The sequence below is a fragment of the Tupaia chinensis genome, unplaced genomic scaffold, assembly GCF_000334495.1.
Source record: "Tupaia chinensis unplaced genomic scaffold, TupChi_1.0 Scaffold000077_1, whole genome shotgun sequence".
NCBI lineage: Eukaryota > Metazoa > Chordata > Mammalia > Scandentia > Tupaiidae > Tupaia > Tupaia belangeri.
This window is the reverse complement of record NW_006159538.1, coordinates 1,437,031-1,455,171: the sequence shown is the minus strand read 5'-3', so window position 1 is coordinate 1,455,171 and position 18,141 is coordinate 1,437,031. Positions and strand designations below refer to the sequence as shown.

Below are 18,141 nucleotides of genomic sequence, written 5' to 3'. Positions count from 1 at the left end.
TGAGAAAGCAAGCCACCAGGGCCAGAACTTGAACCACAATAGGCCATGTGGGAGTTCAGTGCCTTAACGACTATGCCACCTGTTGGCCCAAGGAGGGTCCTTTAAAGAGGTTTTCTCCTGTGACCAGCAGTTAGCATAATGGCTATGTCACTGGACTCCTATGTAGTCGACCGCGGTTCATGTCCAGGACCCGGTGGCTTAAAACTCACACCGGGCGCGTGTGCGTGCATGCCCAAGATCCCGAGAGAATGGAGAAGGGATTGCGGCATGGCCATCCCCCCTGGGGGGTGATTTCTCGCTTTCTGTCTCTCTGCTCTCTGTCTGGCAAGCGCACACGCCCTATTAGCAAAAACCTTTCCAAAAAATAAATAAATAAAATTAAAAAATAAAAAAAGAGGTTTTCTCCTGTTTCCCTGGAGTCTTTCTCTCTCTCTCATTCATTCATATTTAACAACAACAAAACGAAATGCATAAAAATTTCTATAATAGAGTTAAAGACCAAAATAAAAGATATAAGGAAGAGAAAGAAGGGATCACATAAGATATGGAGAGACAAATGGAAAAAAAAAAAACTTATCTTGGGACCAGCAGATGGTATAATGGTTACATCGTTGTACTCCCAAGTAGTTGACCATGGTTGGAGTCCCGGACCCAGAAGCTTAAAACTCACGCCAGTCATATATGCATGCATGCCCAAAATCCCAAGAAGAGAATAAAAGAGAAGGGACTGTGGTGTGGCCATTCCTCCTGGAAAGTAATTTTTTGCTTTCTGTCTCTCTGTCTCTCTGGTGAGTGCACATGCCCTATAGCAAAAATCTCTAAAGAAAGAAAGAATCGAAGTATACTTAAGAGCAAAGAAAAACATGATACGAAATGAAAAACATTTCTTTTTTCCTAATAAAATATGCATACAAATTTGAACTCTGTTATTCTACAGTGTTTCAGAAGTTAGTAAGAAAAGAGTATACCTGAGACATTTGGCCCTGGACTTTTGTAACGTGAGTTGTTCGAATATTTAAAGACTGACTTCTTGTTACAGTTGTCCCAGAAAGAGATTTTCCATTCACCTTTCTTTCAAGGTGACAACTTGCAAGTGATCTTTCTTCAAGAAGAACAGCATCCCAAGGATCTTCTGCTAGCAAACTTGGAACATTTTTCTCTTCATGATCTAATATTTCCACATTGTCCACTTTTGGCTTACTTAGAGGATCCAAGTCTAACCAGTCAAATTTACTGATATCTTCAGATTTTGGGGATACCTGTAGATTGCTAACTGTAGCTTTTGCATTTATTTCCAAATCAGTCCTTGCTTTCCCATTTTTTAAAAATTCAGATGTACTAGCTATTTTGTCAAATAGTTTTGCCATGTCAGGACTGACTACTGGATGATAGATAGGTAAGCTTCCTTGAGGATGAAAAGGTGTGACAGGTGTCAAAGGATATGAAAAGTATGGAGAATGTCCCGGAAGACTTAAATATACAGGTTTTGTAGGTGGAAAAGTAGGCATTCTTGGATTGAAGCCATTCTGGAATGCAGCCTGTTTACTGTAAGCTGAAGGATAAATAGAAGGTAAAGTATAATTGGAAGGCCCAGATAAGCCAGGTTGCCATTGTCCTCTCTGAATAGTGGGTCTAAGATAGAGCTGTGCTGAAAACGAAGGGCTCAGAACAGGAGTAACTGGTAATGCAGGTGTCTTTTTAGTCTCAAAATTGTCATCTAGCAACAGTTTCTCAAGTTCAGCTTGGGTGAGTTTTTCTACATCAATATCTACTGCTCTTTTTTTGGAATCTGATTCAGGAAATACCATGAGATCATAATCCTGTTTGTTAAAAACTTGTGCTTTTTGTCTGTTGCTGCTTGACAACTCAACGTCTCTCTGGTTGTCAGTTCCTTGTCTATCCTTCTGCAGTTTTGCTAAAGCCTCTGCTTCCATCTGCAATGCTTCTTCTTTGTCCACATCTGATGTTCTTGTTGATTCTAGATGTGAAGATGAATTTTGTTTAAATCCATTGCTGCTGGATATCTGAGCCATGTCCATTAAATAGACCAAACCTTCCCCAATCTATTTTTTTTCTTGTAGCTTATGAATTAGCAAGACCTACAAATAAAATAAACATAATATTCTATTAGATTTCTTAAACACAAATAAGTTTATTTGTTTGCAACCTACCCCATAATGATTTAGAATATAAAGTCACTTACAAAAAATACACTATGGGGCTGTAATGGCTATGTCGCTGGACTCCCATGTAGTCAGCCATGGTTCAAGCCCTGACCTGGTGGCTTAAACTCATGCATGTGCGTGCCTAAGATCCCGAGAGGAGAATGGAGGAGAAGGGACTACAGCGTGGCCATCCCCCATGAGGTGGTGATTTCTCACTTTCTGTCTGTCTCTTTCTGGTTCTCCAAAAGAAAGAAAGAAAGAAAAAGTACACTACTTTATTTATAATTTAAAATTTATATATAATTATTTTTAATTTGACCAGAGAGAGACAGAAAAAGTTAAAAAGCAAGCCGTCAAGTCCAGGACCCTAACCACACTTAGCCATGTGAGAGTCCAGTGACCCAACTACCACGCCACCTGCTGGCTCCAAGATCAATAATATTAACAGTAGAATGAAATCTGGGTGAAGGAACATTTACTACTTTATACACTGCTAGATAAAGATGTTTGGGACATATATAATTTTACCCCATTTCCTGACCTAAAATGAAAGCTGGCACAGTAAACAAATTTAGGAAGCTTTTACTGCTGTCACAATGCCTACCATTAACCACTGGCACTTACGGCAATATTCTTTGCATGAAATGACTTAAGTGCTGGTTGAGTATTGTCAGCAGTTCAGATAGGGTTTACTTTACTGTTATGCAAACAGCAAATCAAATAGTTTCAACATTTTGCTATTTGTTAAATTACTCAAAAGCCAATTACTGATAAAAGCAGCCTATACCTAGTTAAGGAAAAAAAAGAACAAATTATCAAAATAATCTACAAATACTAAAAATGTGTAATACAACATAGATTAGAATAAAACTCTTAAGCTAAATAGGGTCAACCCTAGAGCCTAGTAGTTAAGGAAGCGGGATTCCACATGGTGGATCACAGTTCAAACCTTGACCCAAGCAGCTTGAAAAATACACTGGTTGCGGAACCAGCAGTTAGCGTAATGGCTATGTCGCTGGATTTCCATGTAGTCATGTCCCGGACCTGGTGGCTTAAAAGTCATGCCAGGCACGTGTGAGTGTGTGCCTAAGATCCCGAGAGGAGAACAGAGGAGAAGGGATTGCGGCGTGGCCATCCCCCCTGGGGGGTGATTTCTCACTTTCTGTCTCTCTGGCTAGCGCATGCGCCCTATAGCAGAAGCCTCTCCAAAAAAAATACACTAGTTGCATGGCATTGGAGGTTGGACAGGTGGAGAGACGGAGAAGGGACTGCTGCGGGACTACCTCATTGTGTGTGTGTGTGTGGGGTGTGCTTTCTCTCTCTTCCTCTCTCTCTGGCGAGTGCACATACCCTCTGAAAATTAAAATAAGAAGAAGCTGTGATAGTCCATTCAAAAGTTAAATTATGACTGAATTCATTACATAGTTTTCATCACACTTCTGATTATCTGCACTTAAATCAACAGTTATATTAATACCACATTCCTTTTCAAACTTAAGCATTTTATTCTTAAAAAGACTAGAAGACAGTTAATTTTCAAACTTTCTCATAAACCAGAATGTAAAAATTTATACTCCTCTATCTAAGACAAATGCAAAATTCAGAACAAGATCACGCTGTGAAATAAAACAACAAATGAAAAGGTTATTTGCTGTGTAACAAAGGGCATATTTCCTGCTTCTGTTCAATATGACTCGGTGGTTAAATGTAGGTTCACACTACCTTGGTTTTCTGTTTTTGTTTTGTTTTGTTTTGTTTTTTTCTTTAAAGTTTCTTTCTTCTATGAGAGACAGAAAAAGAGATAGAGAGACAGAAGATCAGGCACTCCATCAAGACCTTCAGACCGCAATCTACCACAGCTTTAGCCGGACTCAGATCATTGGCACATGTACCTGGTACGTTCAGGAAGAACTCCAGATGTAAAACCAGAACTTCTTAGGTGGGCTAGGACTTCTGGAGTTCCAGTACTGCTGTGCTATGGTCTGGCCAGCCCCCGCCCTTGGTTTAAAGCTGCATAACCTTGGACAAGTGAAAACTTTTCCAAATGTCTTAATTCCTAAGTTTCTAAACTGAAAAGTATTTCTCTCTAAATTACTATAAATTAAAAGTGCTTATCATGGGACCAGTAGATAGCATAATGGTTACATCGCTGGACTCCCAAATGGGCAACTGCAGTTCAAGTCCTGAACCTGGTGGCTCACTTTCTCTCTCTCTCTCTCTCTCATGATCTACAGCAAATTACAAAGAATAATAAATAAAATTAATTCTTAAAAAAATTTGTATACTTCATTTTATGTAAATTTTATATCAAAAGAAAAAATTGTAAACAAATATTGAGCTCTTGTTAAAAATGCACAAAGTACTTAAAGGAAGGTACTAATATCCATAATTTACTTTAAAATGCATTTAAAAAATGAATAGTGGATAGACAAAGGAATGACAGATGGGTAAATATCTGGTAAGGCAAGTATAAGAAAATGTTAAAAGTAGAGTCAAGGTGGTAGGTATATGGGTGTTTACTCTGAGATTCTTTCAACCCAGATGCCATAACTGAAAATTTTCACATTTCAAAGTTGGTGGAAGAAACAGGCACAAATTCCTCATATTCTAGTATACATCTCATTCTGCAATGGATGTTTTTTCCTCCTCCCACTAAGGAAGTGAGGTCTATTTTTCTATTGCACTTGCTTGTTCCAAGATGGTCTGTGACTTGTTTTGATGAATAGAACAATGTAGAAGTGACACTACGGGTGTTCTAAGAGTAGGTCTAAGAGGCCTTGTGCTTCCCCTTCCTTTCTTGAAATGTATTCACTGCCATGTGAATGCTGAGTATGAGAGAATGAGGAGAGATAATTCCAACAAATACCAACACCAACCACCAGACATGAGTGAAACTACTATCTTAGAGGGCCTATCCACACTCCAGATGACCACAACCACATGAGCAACCCAAAGTCTGACCAGCAGATGAAACCACCTAGCTGGGTAAGCCAAACTACTACCCTGCAGAATCATTTTGGAATGGTTACAAAGCAACAGATAACTGATAAATCTTTTCTTAATTTTAGAAAACAAACTGAAGCCATTTAACTATGTAACAACTAATTTGTTTCAATCTTTCACCATCACCTTCCTTCGCTAGTACTTCTGAGAACGAACAGTTTCTCTTTCCTTTCTATTTTTTAAATATTACTTATTTAATTCCATTTGTTATTATTATTTTTTTTTAATTTGACCAGACAAAGACAGAGAGAGAGAGAAAGGGAAAGTGAGAAAGTGAGTCATCAGGTCCAGGACTCAAACTACGGTCGGCCACGTGGGAATTCAGCACCTTTAACCACCATGCCACCTGCCCACCCCTATCTTTTTCCTTTCTATTAATTAAACTACCTCCTTCACTTATATACTCAACTATACTGAATTTTCCTCTACTTCCTTGTAATGATTACCTCCGTTGCATTGTTAATTTCTACTTTACTTGTTTCTGGATCTTTGCCATAAATATACTTTTTCTCATATTAAAAAGAAAAAAAATCTTAATATTCCCCTTTAGATTCTAGTAATTTTCATTTTCTTCTTATTTCCCTGCCAGATTTCTCAAATGAGTGCCCTAGAAAGTCCTTTCTTTACACATTCTGTATTGGAAAAACTTCTATCTTTAAGAGCCTAGTTCAAATACTACCTCATCTCTGAAGCTTTGCCTCCAAAAAGCACTTACCAGAATACATCTTGTTAGCTCAATAAAAAAAATAAAATTAAATTGTAAAAAAATCAGTTTTCTCTTTCCACTGGAGTTAATCCCTGAACTTGCTGAAACTATCTGGAAACGAAGTTTTCACTGAGGTGGCTAAACTTAGGAAATGTAAGCTGAGGAGCTGCTGCCTGAGAATAAATCCAAGCCAGAAGAAATTAGAGCTAGATATTGAAGTAATACAGATTCTGGGTAATATTAAGCATTTGAAGCCAACCTCGCCCACAGCCAATCTTTTCATTTATGTAAGTCAATAAATACCCCTTTCTGCTTAAGTCAGCTTAAAATGAGTTTCTGCTATGAGGGAAAAAAAGTTCTGCTTAACACAACCTGTGGACCTGTATGTCTACTCAACAAACTAAAATAAGCTTAAGTGCCAAGGTCTACGTGTTCATGTTTTACTCTGCCACCCATGGAAAAGCACTTTGCTCAGTAAACATGGAACTTAATTTGCTGGACATATATTAACATGAGAGAACAAGGACTGCTAGATAGTCTTAAAGAAGGCATTTCTGATGGCACAAGAGTATGGATAACATGGTGGAAGAAATAAGTGCAATCACCTGGCTTTTTTCTTCTTTATTTTCTTTATTCATAATAGAGTACGTACACATGCATGTGAGAGAGGAGAAGGAAAGGCGTGAGAGAGGGAGGAAGAAGCACCCTCCAAAGGGTCTGGTCACACCACAGTCCCCTTTCTACAGCTCTTTCTACGGCTCTTTGGCATTCCCACATGCTTTAGGCTGAACAGGCGGGGGATTCAAATCATGATTGCCAAGCGGAATCTGGTTTCTCTGGAGCAGTGCCATTATTGCTGCGCCATGAGCTGGCCCTTACCTGTTACTTAAAACACAACATGTTGTCTCGTTTTCACAAAATTGGATAAAACATTTTATAAAAAGAGAGAGACACTTAACTAGTTCATCTTCCACAAGCATGATGCCAATTTGCTAATTAACTATTCGGGTTACCATATTTAATAGTGAACGATAAAACACTCTTCTGTAAGGGAGAATCTGGACTTTTTAAATAATGAGTTTAAAATACAGTTTATTTACTGAAGGGCACACTTATTCTAAATATTCCAAATAAATGTTAACTCTTTTTTACTGATAGGTGTGAAATAATTTGGGACATATTTTAACAGTGAATGCACTTTTTTTTTTTTTAAATCATGCATTTATTTACTTGCTCTATGTTTAGAGCCAATACCCAAAGTGGTATATGCTAAAGTAACCTTAACTCTTACTAGTAAGGGTGTAGTTTTAGCAGCTAAATTACCATATTTTAGCTCCCCAAGAGGTTACCATGCATGTATACTTAAACAGCAATAAAAGAATTAAAAGGTTATCCAAAACTAACCCTGTGCTTCAACTACTTTTCAGGGGCTGCTGCATAGATGTGCTCCATTAACTTTTTAAATTAAACTTCACTTGATGACAAACATTTAGCAGGAAATAATTTCCTACATGCTAATTCAAATGAAAACCTCAATGCTAATGTGCCCCTAATTCAAGCTGGGAAAGACAATATAACCAGTTTTTGAATAGGACTGTATACCATCTGCCAAAATTTTCCCAACATAAAATAACCCAGTGAAGACCACAAGGCTGTAGTTACTTAAAAACTCTTCAAAAGAGGCAACTATTCAGTTAAACTTTTGAACACCATTTGCATAGCCCAAAACAGAAGAATTAATTTACGAGCTCTTGGCTTCTGTGGTAGATATTCATTTAAAATTAAAATCTAAATCTTAGGGGGGAAATAAAAACCGAGGTAGTCCTGCTACCATCTAAATGCTTCTAATGTTAAAAATTTAAGAAACTTCAGATAAAGGAGGAAATGTTGAATGCAAAATACAAATATTCCTCCCATAAAATGAAAATGAACCTTAAAAAAATAAATCACAGTACCTCCATGGAAATGAATGTTATAATACAATTAAAAATAAAATTATGAAGACTGAAGCAACTATGGAAAACATTCTGATAAAATTGTAGCAAATATCTGCATAGATGCTACATGCCAAGTATTGCTTTAAGTAATGTATAAACTCATCCTCACAAATTTTATGAACTACAATTATTATGAATGAAAATTTTAAGCATACAAATTATAAAATCTGTCACAAGATCACGGAATCTAGCAAGTGGACTCAAGACTCAGATCCAGGCAGTACTAATTAGCAAGGACATATATTTATATTTGGAATCAGTAAGGGTTTAAATTAACATAGTTTACCCATTATAAATATTAACTTTGGGACCAGCAGTTGGCATAATGGCTATGTCGCTGGACTCCCATGTAGTCAACTGCAGTTCGAGTCCCAGACCCGGTAGCTTAAACTCACGCTGAGCGCAAGTGTGTGCATGCCCAAGATCCCAAGAGAAGAATGGAGGAAAAGGGATTGCAGCGTGGCCACCTCCCCTGGGGGGTGATTTCTCACTTTCTGTCCCTCTGTCTCTCTCTGTCTGTCTGGCGAGTGCACGCTCCCTATAGAAAAAAATAAAATATTTAAAAAATACATTAACTCCTTCAAACCTAGGGTTATTTCTTTCTACATTATTATTATTTTTTTTTTGGAGAGGTTTTTGCTATAGGGTGCATGTGCTTGCCAGACAGAGAGAGACAGAGAGACAGAAAGCGAGAAATCACCCCCGAGGGGGGATGGCCACGCTGCAATCCCTTCTCCTCCATTCTCCTCTCGGGACCTTGGGCACGCATGCACACGTGCCCGGCGTGAGTTTAAGCCGCTGGGTCTGGGACTCAAACCACGGTCAACTACATGGGAGTCCAGCGACATAGCCATTATGCTAACTGTTGGTCCCACTCTACATTAATTTTTATTGTTTAATTCTATCACAAGGTAATTGTTATTTAGTTGTAACATGCACCAGTTTACTAGTTATTATTTTTTTAAATATTTATATATTTTTACTTTTATTTATCATTATTATTCAATTTTGACCACAGAGAAACAGACAGAGAGAAAGAGTCAGAAAGCAAGCTGCCAGGTTTGGTACTTGAACCATGGTCAGCGTGGGAGTCCAGCACCTCAACCACCATGCCACCTGCTGGTCCCCACTAGTTATTATCATCAGATGACTAATAAATTTGTAATTTCACTGAAGGTAAAACTCTTATTCATCATCTACTCTCAAACTTCTGATGTAATTGTTGAATTAATGCATCAATGACTAGAGAACATAAGATGATACTCTTTTTATCAAAGAGAAGTTCAAACAAACAAAAAAGACTAAAGGGACTCATTTATTAATAATTCAACCTTCAGACTCCTATGGTTGGGTTTAGAATAAACAAGTAGGGTAGAGGAGATTACTTTGAAAACTAGGAAGGAGAAGGCAATAGAAAACTAAAAACAGAAGGTGTTTCATCTGAATTAATAGGAAACACCTTAGGCATGTGGGCGGCATGGAGGTTAAGGGCACTGGACTCCCCTCCATGGCCAACCATGGTTCGAGTCCTGGACCTAATGACTTGTTTTCTCACTTTCCCTTTCTCTCTCTCTCTCTGCTGAAGTTAAAAAATAATAACAAATCGGGAACCAGCAGTTAGCGTAATGGCTATGTCGCTGGACTCCCATGTAGTCGACCGCGGTTCATGTCCCGGACCCGGTGGCTTAAAACTCACGCCGGGCGCGTGTGTGTGCGTGCCCAAGATCCCGAGAGGAGAATGGAGGAGAAGGGATTGCGGCGTGACCATCCCCCCTGGGGGGTGATTTCTCGCTTTCTGTCTCTATGTCTCTGTCTGTCTGGCGAGCGCACGCGCCCTACAGTGAAAATCTCTCCAAAAAAAAAAAAAAAACCCAAATGGAATTAAATAAATAATTCCTTAAGGGAAAAAAAAAGAAAAAAGAAAAATCTTGACCAGCTGTGGTGGCACAGGTGCTGAGAGCCACTCTGCAATGTTGGAGCTACAGGGAGACCACAGTTCAGATGTCAGGTCAATCTGAAACACTCCACGTATGCATGCATGCATCTACAATCTTGAGCTGCTGAAAGGCTTGGGGGTAGGGGTGAGAGTGTCTGGTGGAATAAGACCCTGAAAATTATTGTTTCCTATCTCTGCTGATTCACGGAAGAAAAAGCAACTCATCTGACAAAAGAAACCAAATACTTTGGTATTATACACTACACAAACTTGTCACACAGACAAAATGGAAGAATGTCCAGGTACTGGGAATGATTAGAGTAATATTGTCCAATAAAAATGGAATGCATGGGATCAGCAAATAGCATAATGGTTATGTCACTGGATTCCCACAGAGTCAACCGCATTTCAAGTCCTGGACTCAGCGGCTTAGAACTCTCACCAGGGGACCAGCAGTTGGCATAATGGCTGTCGCTGAACTCCCATGTAGTCGAATGCGATTCGAGTCCTGGACCCAGTGGCTTAAACTCACGCCAGGTACGTGTGCATGCATGCCCAAGATCCCAAGAGGAGAATGGAGGAAAAGGGATTGCAGCGTGGCCACCCCCCCCTGGAGTGACTTCTCACTTTCTGTCTCTCTGACTCACTCTGTCTTTCTGGTGAGCACATGCACTCTATAGCAAAAATCTCTCAAAAAAAAAAAAAAAGAACTCACGCCAGATGTATGTGTGTATGTGTGCGTGACCAAGGTCCCAAGAAAGAAGAATGGAGGAGAAGGGACTGCAGCATGGCTACCCCCAGGGGGATGATTTCTCACTTTCTGTCTGTCTCTGTCTCTCTGGTGAGGTCACACGCCCTACAGCAAAAATCTCTCTTAAAAAACTAGGAAGGATAAAAAAAGGAATGCATGTGGGAACCAGCAGTTAGCATAATGGCTATGTCGCTGGACTCCCACGTAGTCGACCGCAGTTCACGTCCTGGACCCGGTGGCTTAGAACTCACGCTAGGCGCGTGTGCGTGCGTGCCCAAGATCCCGAGAGGAGAATGGAGGAGAAGGGATTGCGGCATGACCATCCTCCTGGGGGGTGATTTCTCGCTTTCTGTCTCTATGTCTCTCTCTGTCTGTCTGGCGAGCGCAAGTGCCCTATAGTGAAAAACCTCTCTGAAAAAAAAAAAAAGGAATGCATGCTACATATAATTTTAATTTTTTTACAGTAACAGTATTGAAAAGAAATAGGTGAAATTATTATTTTTATTTTTTTTAATTATTTATTTCTTCCTCTAGAAAGATACAGAGAGGCAGAAAGAGAAAAGCACCCCCCACGGGGTCTTCATGCTGCAGTCCACTCCTAGCCTCAACCAGGCTTGACCACAAAAACGATGTGCACACCTGTGTGTTAGGGAGGTTCCAGGACGTAAATATAGGCCTTTTCCATATGGGTCCATCTGCATTACTGCTGTGTCACCACCTGGCCCAACAACACATTTTATTTACCCTAATACATCAAAACTATTGTCACTACAACAGGTGATCAATACAGAAAATATAAAGGGGACATTTTACATAATTTTTTAATATTGAGTTTTCAGAATCTGGTGTACATTTTACACTTCCACATCTCAATTTGAACTAGTCACATTTCAAACGTTCAACAAGCAAAGGTGGTAAGTGCAAGGTTAGAGCTTATGAGAAAAGTAACAGAACAAAAGCACAGTAAACAGTGTCATTCCTTTCTGATGGTAAGGAAGATATATCCTCTCAACAGTCATCCTTTTCCTTAATTTAACAAAATATCTCAAAATAACTGCTATTTTTAGGGAGATAAAAATTTCCCTTTTTTGTTTTTAAAGTACCATAGATAATGTACTGCCTCTAAATAAATCCTGTCTTACCCTTTATAAACTTTGGGATTTTAAAATATATAATTTCCAATTACCTTAATATTCTAGAATTAGAAAAACTAGCATTTTGTAGAGAAATGTGTTCACAACTGACCATGTAGGCTAAATTACAATAAGATTAAACATTTAAATGTAAAGAAACAGAATCACATAAACAAAAAAAAGGACTCCTTTATAATCTCATCATAAAGAGCTCCCTAATGTGACTCAAAATTTAGAAGCCATGTCAGAAAAGATTCAAGTACATTAACATTTTAAAAAAGAATTATTTTTATTTTAACTTTCTTTATTCATTTTAATTTGACCAGAGAGGGACAGAGAGAGAAAAAAAGTGAGAAAGCAAGCCACCAGGTCTGGGACTTAAACCATGGTTGGCCCCATGGGAATCCAGTACCCCTTCACCATGCCACCTGCTGGCCCCAACATTTTTTTTAAAGAATTATTTAACTTTATTCATTGTTATTATTATTATTATTTTGAAGTTGACCAGAGAAAGAGAGAGAGAATGCAAGTGAAGAGGCAAGCTGCCAGGTCTGGGACTTGAACGCAGTCAGCCATATGGGAGTCCAGTGGCCCCAACCACTATGCCACTTGCTGGCCCCAACACTTTTTATAACTTTGGGGGACAGCAGATAGTATGGTGTTTGAGGTGGTTGGATCCCACATGGCCAATTGCACAGTTCGAATTCCAGACATAGTGGTTTGGGAAAATATGCTGGTCCCTAGTTTATCCAAACCTTTATCTGACTTGGCTACAAATCAGGAGCTCCATGAACCACCAGAGGTCTTACAATTTGCCACAGTGACTCCCAAGACTCAAGTAAAGTTTATTGTCTATTACAAGTTTATTATAAAGGAATAGCCAAATAGAAGAGACAGGGTATATCTGCTTGCCAGAGAGAAGAACACAGAGAGAGGGAAAAGCATCTCCAATGGGGAACAGTCATGCTGCAATCCCATCTCCATTTCTCTCCACTCCTGATCTTAGGCACGCACACACACGTGCCTACTGTGTTTCTCAAGCCACTGAGTCTGGGACTGGAACAGATCTGGCTTCTTTAACCACTGAGTCATGGAGCTGGCCCAAACTAGTGAATAAATTCCCCAAACTGATAAAACCTGTATAGGAGAGAGACCCATCACTATTCTCATCCCTGGAGCAGCAGCAGGAGAAAAAGTACTGTAGACAGAAATTAGAAGAAACAAGCCAGATTTTGAGGCAGTCCTCCTCCAAGGAGGGCTGGCAGGTAAGCAGAGAGAAATCCACATAAGGCACTCCAAGCTTTCAACTACCAAAGGCCTGGAGGCAGAGTTGCTGAAAGCACTCCCAGGCATTACAAGCCTTCAAAGAATGTCAAAAAGCTGCCCTCCAGAGGCAAGGGTGAGAGGGCAGCAGGGCAGAGATCTAAAAAATATATAATAATAATAATAATAATAATAAAAATTTATTTAAAAACACATTGTGGGGCCTGTAGGTGGCAAGGTGGGTAAGGTACTAGATCTCACATGATGAACTCCATGGTTTTGAGTCCCAGGCCAGGCAGCTTGAAAATCACACCGGGTACATGTGCATGCATGCTCGAAATCCTGAGAAGAAAATGAAGAAGGGACTGCAGCATGGCCTTCTCTTCTGGGAAGTAAGTTTTCACTCCCCACCCCCTCAGTCTCTCTTTGGCAAGCATATACACCCTATGGGGGAAAAAAAAAGAGGTACTGCAAAGGAAAAAAAAAATGAAGATGTAAGATGAACTTAACAGAAGAAAGCACTGATAAACTTGAAGGCAGATTAATAGAAAAGTATCCAAATAGAAAAAAAAAAAGGGAAGTGGGTATAGAACAGCATGTCTGGGTCCTATGGGACAATTTCAATGGCTCTAACATATAAGAGAGGAGAGAAAATGAGGCAGAAGAAATATTTGAAGACAAAATGCCCAACCACATTTCTACAAGAAAGACATTGAACAAATCCGAGCTCAGTGAAACCCAAGTGGGATAAGAATATATTGGAGAGGGACCAGCAGTTGGCGTAATGGCTATGTCGCTGGACTCCCATGTAGTCGACTGCGGTTCGCGTCCCGGACCGGGTGGTTTAAAACTCACACCGGGTGCAGGTGTATGCATGCCCAAGATCCCGAGAGGAGAATGGAGGAGAAGGAATTGTGGCATGGCCATCCTCCTGGGGCATGATTTCTTGCTTTCTGTTTCTCTCTGTCTGTCTGGCGAGCACACACGCCCTGTGGTGAAAACCTCTCAAAAAAAAAAAAAAAAAAAAAAAAAAAGAATATATTGGAAAATGGGGGCTGGCAGGTGGCATGGTGGTTAAGGGTGCTGGACTCCCACATGGCCAACCACAGTTTAAGTTCTTCTTTTTTTTTTTTTTGGAGAAGTTTTTGCTATAGGGCACGTGCGCTCACCAGACAGACAGAGAGAGACAGAAAAGCGAGAAATCACCCCCCAGGGGGGATGGTCACGCAGCAATCCCTTCTCCTCCATTCTTCTCTCGGGATCTTGGGCACACACGCACACGCGCCCGGCGTGAGTTCTAAGCCACCGGGTCCAGGACACGAACCGCGGTCGACTACGTGGGAGTCCAGCGACACAGCCATTACGCTAACTGCTGGTTCCCCACAGTTTAAGTTCTTGACCTGGTGGCTTTCTCACCACCCCCTCTCTTTCACTCCCACTCTGACCCTCTCTGGTCGAATTAAAATAAATTAAAAATAAATAAATAAAAAAAGTTAAACAATAAAATAATTCTTTTAAAAAAGAATTATTTATTTTATCTGTTTGTTTTTGCCAGAGGATTGCATGTGCTCACCACACACACACACACACACACACACACACACATACACACAGAGCAAGAGAGGAAAAGTGAAATGACCACACCACAATCCCTTCTCTCGGACTTTGGGCACATATGCACATGTGCCCAGTGTGGTTTTGAAGCTGCTGGGTCCAGGACTCGTGCCAGGTCCAGGACTCGAACCACAGAATCAGCTATGTGGGATCCAGTGCCTTGATCTCTACACCACCTATTGGCTTCTATACATGCATTTTAGGGTGGAAACTCTGGGCCTAACTTTTGAATCCATCTGAGTTCAACTATGTGGGTAATCCATCAATCGTTCATGTCTATGTAATGAGACCTTGTGGGAGGGGAATATCTGGACACTGAAGCTCAGGTGAGCCTCCCTGGTTGGCAATACTTTATGCATACTGTCAGGCACTGACAGTGGGAGAGGACTGCATTCTGATGCCATGGGAGAGAACACCAAAGCTCCACACTTAGAACTGTCCTGGAACTACTCTATGTGCTATTTTTCCTGGCTGATTTCAGTCTCTACCCCTTCTCTGCAATAAATGGTTATCATGAGGAAAATATCCTTTAGCGAACTCTGTGTGTCCTTCTAGGAAGAGAGGATATAGTCACAGCAAGAGGTTAGCACTGAAAGACATTGTGCTGAACAAGCATTTTTCGATCTAACTCAGAATCCCAACAGTAGTACTGCTTTGTGGAGATAATTACTGAACTTTGGACTACTTTATTGTTCATTCATTTGACATGAATCATTAAACATACTTTGACATTACCCCAATTCCAACATGACAAATAACAGTAAAGCTTTTGTGCTAAATGTTACAGTATATTCCTGCACTTCCAATATGGCTTACAGCAGGGTAAGAACAAAACTGAGTTATAATTCAAAAATCCAAAATAAGGCATAATGATAAGTAATGAAAAACTGACATGAATGTTTATGGAATTTTCCCCAAAATTCCATTACTTTCTATGGCTTAAAAATTTATTGGGACCAGCAGTTAGCATGATGGCTATGTCGCTACACTCCCATGTAGTCGACCATGGTTGGAGTCCCGGACCCGGTGGCTTAAACTCATGCCGGGTGCATGTGTGTGCATGCTCAAGATCCCAAGAGAATGGAGGAGAAGGGATTGCGGCATGGCCATCCCCTGGGGGGATGATTTCTCACTTTCTGTCTCTCTGTCTGTCTCTGTCTGTCTAGCAAGTATATGCACCCTATAGCAAAAACCTCTCCAAAAAAAAAAATTATTTTAATCAAACAGCAATATCTGCATGAATTTTAGTTTTATAGACCATTACTAACATGACAGGGGAATAGAAACATGTAGTAGCTAGAACTGAGCTCAAATATCAGAACATTCCTATTAACTGGGTGATTTTAAGGTATGCAATCTCCCTTTAGTTTTCTCATCTATAAAACACCAATAATATCTCACAGTGTTTCATGATTAAACAAATGTTTACTATATGTGTGTATGTGTATGTATATACACGCACATAAGGTTTAGTATATACTTGGTATTTGAGTGAGAGAAAGCACCCTTCAATGGAGAATGGACATGTTGCAATCCTTTTTCCTCCATTCCTCCATCCCATGAGGATTATAGGCAAACACACACACATATGCCTGGCATATATTTCAAGCTACTGGGGCTGGGATTTGAATCATGCTGACCACGTGGGATACAGCTCCTTATGCACAGGGCTTAACTGCTGTGCTATAGGGCCAGCCCTGTTCTAATTATTTAAACAAGCATCAGTATGTTCCTATCATTAAAAAAAAAAAAAAAAAGGCAGGGACCAGCAGTTAGCATGATGGCTATGTCGCTGAACTCCCATGTAGTCGGCCGCGGTTCGCGTCCCAGACCCAATGGCTTAAAACGCCGGGCATGTGTGGGTGTGTGCCCAAGATCCCAAGAGGAGGATGGAGGAGAAGGGATTGTGGCATGGCCATCCCCCCCTGGGGGGTGATTTCTCACTTTCTGTCTCTGTCTTTCTGGTGAGTACATGCACCCTATAGTAAAAACCTCTCAAAAAAAAAAAAAAAAAGGCAATTTATTGCCGATAGTACATGAAAAGAAGCTCAAAGTCATTAATTATTAGTAAAATACAAATCAAAACTACAATGAAATACTACTTCAAACCTACTTAGGACTATAACCTAAAAAAAAAAAAAAGAAAGGAAAATAAATAAGAGGTGGCAAATGTGAACAAATTGTAACTGTGAAATTGGAACTTTGCTAGCAAGGGAATGTAAGATAGTGCAGTCACTTTGGAAAACATTTCAGTGCTTCCTGAAGACATGAGACACAGAATTACTATATGAACCAGCAATTTCACTTCTAGATATATACCCAAAAGAACTAAAAACAGGAGCTCCGGTACATACACACTAATGCAAACAGCACCAATATTTATAAAAGCCAAAAAGCAGGAACAACCCAAGTATCCATCAATAAGTGGAAATATAAAATTTAGTATATATGTACAATGTAACATTATTCAGTCATAAAAAGTAATAATACATTCTATAACATTATGCTAAATGAAATAAGCCAGAAACAAAAGGGCAAAAATTATATGATTCCACCAACATGAGATATCTATAATAGATAAATTCAAAGAGACAGAAAGTAAATTAGTGGTAACCAGGGTTGGAGAAGAGAGGGAGGGACAGTCATTGTTTAATGGGTATGGATTTTCTGTTTGGGGTAATAAAAGTTTTGACATCATCGTCACTGTAATTAATACTACTAAATTTTATACTAAAAACTAGATAAAATGACAGATTTTATCATACATAATACATATTTATTATATCTAGATATACTACAATAAGAATTATTAGATTTTCTATCAACAAAAACCTCATTTCTCATCTTCAAAAAACTTAATTCTAGAACCTTATGATTCTGACAATTAGTAAAAATAAGTTTACATAAATAAAAGAACAGGGGAAACCAGGTTTATGGGAATTCTCTGTTACAATATTCACAACTTTCCTAAATTTTTTCTTTACAAGTTTATTTTATAAAATAAAGAGGCATCTTAAGGCCAGCGGATGTCATGGTGGTCAAGGTGCTGGACTCTCACAGAGCTTATTACAGTTCAAATCCCAGACCTGGTGGCTTGCTTTCTTGCTCTCACTGTCCCCCATTGCTGCGTGTCTCTCTCTGGTGAGCACATGTATCCTACAGGAAACTTTAAAAAATAATAATGGGGCCAGCAGGTGGCATAGTGGCTAGGGTGCTGGATTCCCATATGGCCAACCATGGTTCAAGTCCTAGACCTGGCGACTTGCTTTCTCACTGTCCCTTTCTCTCTCTCTATTTCTGTCTAGTTAAATTAAAATTAACAAATAAAATTAAATAATTCTTTAGGAAAAAATAACAAATACATTTTTTAAAGAGGTATCTTGGAACCAGCAGTTAGCGTAATGGCTATGTCACTGGACTCCCACGTAGTCGACTGCAGTTCGTGTCCCGGACCCGGTGGCTTAAAACTCACGCCGGGCGCGCGTGCGTGCGTGCCCAAGATCCCGAGAGGAGAATGGAGGAGAAGGGATTGCGGCGTGACCATCCCCCCTGGGGGGTGATTTCTCGCTTTCT

The 18,141-nt window shown here is 39.7% G+C and overlaps 1 protein-coding gene across 3 annotated transcripts in view; it reads right to left on the bottom strand.

The window, feature by feature from the left end:
• PIK3C2A (phosphatidylinositol-4-phosphate 3-kinase catalytic subunit type 2 alpha) overlaps window positions 1-18,141 on the bottom strand; it is a 170,632-nt gene that overhangs the window by 98,160 nt on the left and 54,331 nt on the right. For all 3 annotated transcript variants that reach the window (XM_027768591.1, XM_006142496.3, XM_014584597.2), the window contains one exon: window positions 969-2,099. In XM_027768591.1, coding sequence (XP_027624392.1) covers window positions 969-2,039 — 1,071 coding nt within the window. In that variant the 5' untranslated portion in view covers window positions 2,040-2,099. The remainder of the gene's footprint in view (window positions 1-968; window positions 2,100-18,141) is intronic.